The following is a 6,575-nucleotide window of genomic DNA, read 5'->3' on the forward strand; positions in this document are numbered from 1 at the left end:
CATCGATCCAAAACACTTGCATCCTCAAGCTGTTAATAGGATAAGATAATTCCGCTGATCCTGCTTAAACAAATCACACTTAACAAGTGACTTTTACAACTCATTTAATAAGTAGTTACCTAAGAGGGAATACTTGTTTTTCCTCATGTTTACAAGAAACATAGATAGAGTGATAGCTCAGTGCAAAGCTGGATGGATAAATAGTGCTTTGGGACTGAGCCATTTGGAAACAAAACAATAAAGCAGGGAGGGGGTTGAGAGTGCCCGAGTGCCGGGCTAAGGATCCTGCACTGATCAGCGCTGCATGATGCAGAAAACAGATGAGAAAGAGGAGGAGGAGGAGAGGAAGGAGGAGCGAACTGGGAACAGACTGGCTGAGGCTCGCAGCTCTCAGTCTCTTCTCTGTGCTTCGCCAAGCAGCTTCTCTGTGCTTTCGTCTTTCTCTCTCGCCCACATCGGCTTTAATACTCTTCTTGCCTGAGCTTACAAGAGGAAACGTAGCAACAGAGGGGCTCGCTCACTCGCTCGCACCACCTTCGCCCACGCCATGCTGCCCTGGAGAAGGAATAAGTTTGTTCTGGTGGAGGATGAGGCGAAGAGTAAACCCAAGAGCCTGGGGACTGGACTGACCTACCACTCCATCCTCTCTTCTCTGCTGCGCTCCTGTCCTGACTTGCTACCCGACTGCCCCTTTGACTGGGTGGGTAGCATCTTCCACACAAAACGGCAAAAGGTTGAACTGAATAAAGAGGAGCCGGTTTATAATGTGCGCTACTTGGGAAGTGTGGTCACCATTACGGCAAAGGGAGATGGCTGCACCCAGGAGGCGGTGGCCAAAATCTGGGCGAGGAGCAACTATGGGGACCAGAGTGTCAAGATGAGGTTAACAGTGGGACCACAAGGGATCCGGATGAGTGCCGACAAATCCGGGAAAAAGAAACCCATCCATCTTTACTCCCTGAACAGGATCACTTATTGCACCGCTGACCCGTGCCGGCCCAAGATCCTGGCTTGGATTTATAGGCACCAGGTCAAGAACATGGCGGTGGTGCTCCGGTGTCACGCAGTCCTGGTTAGTAAGTCGGAGAAGGCCCAGGCAATCGCCCACAGCCTCTACCAGAATGCCACCTCCGCCTTCAGTGAGTTCAAGCGGCTGAAGCGTCAGAGTGATTTCCGGCACTGCCAGCAGCAGCTGCTCGGTGAGGAGGCAGTGCCCCTGATGCCTCTGAGGAGGCTGCTGAACGGGCAGTGCCACTACAGACCGCCTGCCGACAACCCCGGGACTGCCACCCGTCTCTGCTCCATCACAGAGGAAGAGGAAGAGGAGGAGGAATGTGAGAAGGAGAGCAAAGATAGAAAGGAAGAGGTGAAGGAAGCGGAGGAGGATGTAAAGGAGCAGCAGGACAAACAGAAGGTTTTAACGACAAACACAGACCCGACTCAGTTATTATCAAAGTTGGACATTGGGGATATTGCTCGACTGGAGCAGTGCCAAATCAACTTTGTCAGTGATAGCAACAACAATACATTTACCTTTATAACCTCTCTGGTGTGACTGTAACACAGTTTAAAGAGTGCAATTCTGCACTACAATGACACATTCCTCTCTCTGCCCTTCACTGGTACCCCACTCAGGCTCCCTCCTGCCCCAACCATGTAATGCAAAGTGTTTACCAGAAACTTCTCCAACTTACCGGGTGGACAAGAAGAGGCAGACGATCGTTTGTGGGAGTAATTCCTATTCTGCCCGGATGCCTCGGATTCGGGCTTGACTGTAGCAGTTTGGGAAACTGCATGTTTACACAGGAGGGCTGGTGATGCACAGACTAACAGCAGCACAATGACAAATGAGGACACTGGGTTCAGAAAACACGGGAGTGCTGAGAGACGCTGAGATCGCTGACATTTGTGTCACATATTGATTGCAGCACCGATCAGGATGTAATTAGTAGACCTCTGTCTCTTATTTTTGTGAGTATATTTCAAGCCTCGTTTGTAAACAGGGTCATTTTTTTGGACTGACTTGTGATATTTTTCAGGGAGGTTCTTTGTAAATTTGTGTAACTTTTCTAAAATGACAATCCTCATTAAAATGACTCGCAGACTGACCTTTCCCAGCGAAGAAGTTTATTACGGTTTTACTAATGATAGCAGCCGACTAATGAATAAGGCTATAATTTAGGAGGCAAGCCATTGAGTCGACATGTTTATTGCTGCCATTTGTTAAGGTCCTTATCATTTATGCATGACAAGTCAGCAGTAACCTTTTTCGTGCTGAGCTATTGTCTTTTTTCTCATGACATCTTTGATCCTTTGGCTTTTAAAATGAACACTGTGATAAATGTGTGACCAGGGACTATTACATAACTGTTCATGCAGCATTGATTAATTCTTATAATGCATCTTTTAAAATATATATTTATGATTTGCTAAAGCAAAAACAAACTGTTTGCCACTGCTCTGCCCGTCTTAGTTTTGCTAATGCAGTTTTTCCATGAGCCCTTGCAAAAATGCAAATGACCCTCACTATTGAACACAAGTGTTTGAAATATGACTGTAGCTGATTTCCTGTTGATAATATCTGTGCTACTGTCCCAAGATGCATTGTGATTACTATGAGATGAAGCTATTTATTTTCCAAATATGATGAATAAAAATGACCCTTGCTTGGGTTTCCTTCTTGAATCTCAGGAGGAGTGTATTTCAAGATGGTATCAAAGAGATTATTCAAATGAATGCAACTGCTCAGCATTCCACTAGTGTACATTTGCATGTTTGTGATGTGAAAATATGTCTTACCGTCACGTCAAACACAAGAGAACAGCCTATTTACATCCGATTAATCTGCTTTCAAACTGTATAGAAGGATAAATAAATGTTTTTGCCACAGAAAAGACAACTTTCAGCTGCCAGTTTCATTAGATGTTAATGTGGTTTGATAAATTTCTGCAAGCCTCGCAGTGGCTCTGCATCACTTAACCCTAAGGGGAGCAATTAATCAGCGGGCTGAATTGTTCAGAAAAGGAACATAAAGCACCTGCCTCGACAGGACGGCTGTCAGGCTCCGACAGTAACGAGTGATCCAAAACGGGGACCAGGAAGTTGACTTACTAATCAAGCATATTGCTGCCAAAATCAGCTATTTCTAATGAAGGAAGAGAGTTTAACCGGGTTTACTGGGATGATATGTAACTATACCATGTTTGGATTATATCACCATAGAAATAATAAATATATTAACGTTGAAAAGCTAGTAACAGTTAAACAATTCATGAATTCATGTCAGGTATCAAACATCAAAAGCCGTTTGAGCTGACTTTTCTCATTAGAGATTCTACTTTTGAAGAGGAATGGCTTCGACTTTATTGCTGCATGAGAAAGCAAAACCATTTGGAGTTGGGTTGAATTACTGAGACGGATTGCTCTGAGTGGAAACCTTCAGCTGGAACATTTGAGATCAATAATTTTCTTTTCTTGAAATGAACTACCTCGGAAATAGAAGATGATCTCATGTCAGGAGATGGAAGATAAAGGATTCATTTGTCCTTGCAACAAATCCATTCATAGGAGAGATTACGGAATACTTTCATTTATGTGATTTTTTCCCCTGCATTTTAATACTCAGACACACAAAACACAACGCAATAAAGTCACACTGACATTCTGCTATGGGGTGGTTAAGCAGAGGAACCACTGTGTTTTTACGCAAACACAACTCTTGTCAGGCAAACATAAGAGAGGGAGCAGATGGCAGCAGCAAGGTGCACGCTGAGCTTTATCACACTCGTCTTCCAGAATAACAAGGGCTCAAGCCCATATCCGGAGCTTGTTATGTTTTGTCACATCGTCAGCCGCAGGAGATGCTCTTTAAAAACATAAAATCTAATCAAACCCAGCAGACCTGGGCCTGTCAAGTATTACATATAACCAAGCTGTGCCATTTTACAGCAGGGTGTCTGAGGAGATCCAAATAGCTGCTTCCGCCTGCACACATCTGTTCTTAGTCTTTCTCATCCTCATGCAATGTCTGTGAGGCAAACACAAGGGTGTGTGACAGTACCACAGGCCTGCATGTCTCCACCACGACGAGGAGGAACAGAGGAATAAAATATTGTGTCCCAAAGTAGCTGGTGGCAGGCAGCAGTCCATTTTATTCCAGGGAGTAATGTGCAAAAAAACCTCCCAAAAAATAACCACACACACACAGCTTCCCCAAGAGCATGACAAAGAGGAAGAACAGTCCACAAAGCCCAAGGAAGGACACTGTGAATCACCGAGACGTTGGCCAGTACTGGGAGAAATGAACAATAAGAAACTTTATGAAATATAGCTGTAGGCAGCAGTGAGGAGGGACAAGCAGTTCAGCAGGGCACAGTCACTATGGCAACTTTTTCTGATCGTGTTAAAAGCCTGTCTGTAAGCACTGACAAGAAAACCATGGACTGGTGCTGGCACGAGGTCACCCAGTCATTTCGGGAGTCTGCATTTTGTAGTCTCAGTGTTAGCAATTTATGGTTTCAAAGGTGACTGTGGTTTAGTTAGCAAGCAGCATCCACGAAACGTACACATAGAAGCACCTACTTGCTAATTAGTAACACACCACAACTGAGGCACAAGTTTATTGGATGGGCTGTACCACATCACACTCCAGAGGCAACATAAACATGGATGAGTGGTCCAGTTCATTAAGCTGAATTTGACTGGCTACCAGTGCTGTGAATACAGCAAGTAAAAGGGTTGCATCACATTGTTCCAATACATTAGTTGCAGCTATCTTACTAAAATGAACTTGATTAAAGGAAACATGAAGACAACTTTAAATCACATCATATTTTCCATGCAAAAGGCTCTCTCCAAGATCCCAAAGTATTTCACCTTGTGATTTGTTTTGATTAATAAAAACCTGACTGCAGTATTTCCTCTGGCAAAACTAAAAGACACCATTGAAAATAACATTTCACAAAACATATTTCCTTGCTGGATTCATTACTGTCTCTTGAGAAGTGTGACTGGGAACGTCCACAGGTACCTTTTTTGCTTGGTGAAGACCTCAGCTGTGGTGGTTGTTTGTTTGCCCGGGTAGATAGAACAACAATGACACCTATCCACACTCAAAAACAAAACTCAATAAGTGACAATTGAAGTTCAGTCAAATAGCATTTTTCAGTTCTATAAGAGAAAAGACCTGAAAAAAGTGTTATTTTTGCAGTTAAACTGCAGTGTATGCTTGCTTGCCAGAGCTTCCCTCTGAGACCCGTGGATGTATTAAACAGAGCTGCATTGCCTGCCTCACCAGCCAAAAGTTTTCCAGTTACTGGGTTTGCGCCCATGGTTTCCAGTCCACTGCACAAATGCTTTAGCATTTTCCTGAATATAAAACTCATTTTACAGGCACTGTGGAGGTTTTACAAATATACAACTCTGTGGATTAAAAATTCATAGCAAAAATGGTTAAGAGACATACCAAAACCAGTGGGAAAACTTTTTTTTGTGGTCACTGGGACACACTGTGTCCCACTGATCTCCACTTCTTTCAGTACATATGTGATAACAGATTCATGCAACGATTAGTAAAAATCACTTCCTCATTTGCTGTTGTTTTCATTTCTACAGCTGTTTCTTTGCCTGAAATCAGGCAAATCATCATGAAAATATTGGTGCTCACTAAACAACCCATGCTGCTCCAGAGACCGCGCCTTATTATCTGCTGCTGTCATTCTGCAGTTGCAGGGAGTTTACAAGTTCAAATGATCAAAGCTAACAAGCATCATTTCCCCTACTGTGCAAATCTTATAACACCTTCTGAGAAAAATAGTTGCATATCTAGCAAGTTTCAGATGAGATGTGGTGGGTTTTGCCGCTCAGCATCACTGTCAGTATCACACTGAAGCCCTCAAACAACAAAAATGCACTGCAAGATGCACATTCAGGATTTTTCTTATAACTGCAATGATTTGTGTTTAATATTACAAGATACAGCTGCCCCACAAGATCCTAAAGTGAACCAGAACTTGGTAGAATAAACTATCAAATAATCTCTTGAAACCACCACAACTGTTGTTCTTGAGTATAAACGGTCTCCTGGGAAAACAACATAAAAAAACAAAAAACCTGGAGTGTCAGTGAGGAGACCTGTACAACTATTTAATTCAGGAGTGCACGGATTCGTTTAGTAATAATATCTTTGTCATTTCACATGGACAATAAAATTGGATACAACTATATCATTGCAAGGTCAAAAGAGGTTTAAAAGTGTGACTATAAAATATGTATAAAAAGTCTAAAAATTATACAAGCCTCTAAAAGTAATTATAAAAATGAAAGTAAAAAACACATTATATCACATATATAACATATTTCACATTCAACAATTCTAAAAACAAACATTTTGTCTCAAGAAATGTGGCCAAATGCACATCACGGACTATAAATGCTTTTTCTCTAGAAGGGTGTTTTCTTTTTCATTTTTCCCAGATTCATGGCCATGTGTGTGCTTTGCCGCTCCTGCCCGCACTACTTTATTGAAACTCAGCCTTCCCAACTAATTAACATGACATTTGCAATATTGGAAAAAT

The 6,575-nt window shown here is 42.5% G+C and overlaps 1 protein-coding gene across 1 annotated transcript; it reads left to right on the forward strand.

Moving 5' to 3' along the window:
* The first annotated feature begins 330 nt into the window (after positions 1 to 330).
* Positions 331 to 2,894, forward strand: fam43b (family with sequence similarity 43 member B). The gene has a single exon (XM_005918873.3). The coding sequence runs from the start codon at positions 548 to 550 to the stop codon at positions 1,553 to 1,555; it is 1,008 nt and encodes a 335-aa protein (XP_005918935.1). The 5' UTR covers positions 331 to 547; the 3' UTR covers positions 1,556 to 2,894.
* Positions 2,895 to 6,575: the final 3,681 nt, after the last annotated feature.

This window comes from Haplochromis burtoni, unplaced genomic scaffold (genome assembly GCF_018398535.1).
Source record: "Haplochromis burtoni strain Fernald_Lab_line unplaced genomic scaffold, NCSU_Asbu1 Contig_31, whole genome shotgun sequence".
NCBI lineage: Eukaryota > Metazoa > Chordata > Actinopteri > Cichliformes > Cichlidae > Haplochromis > Haplochromis burtoni.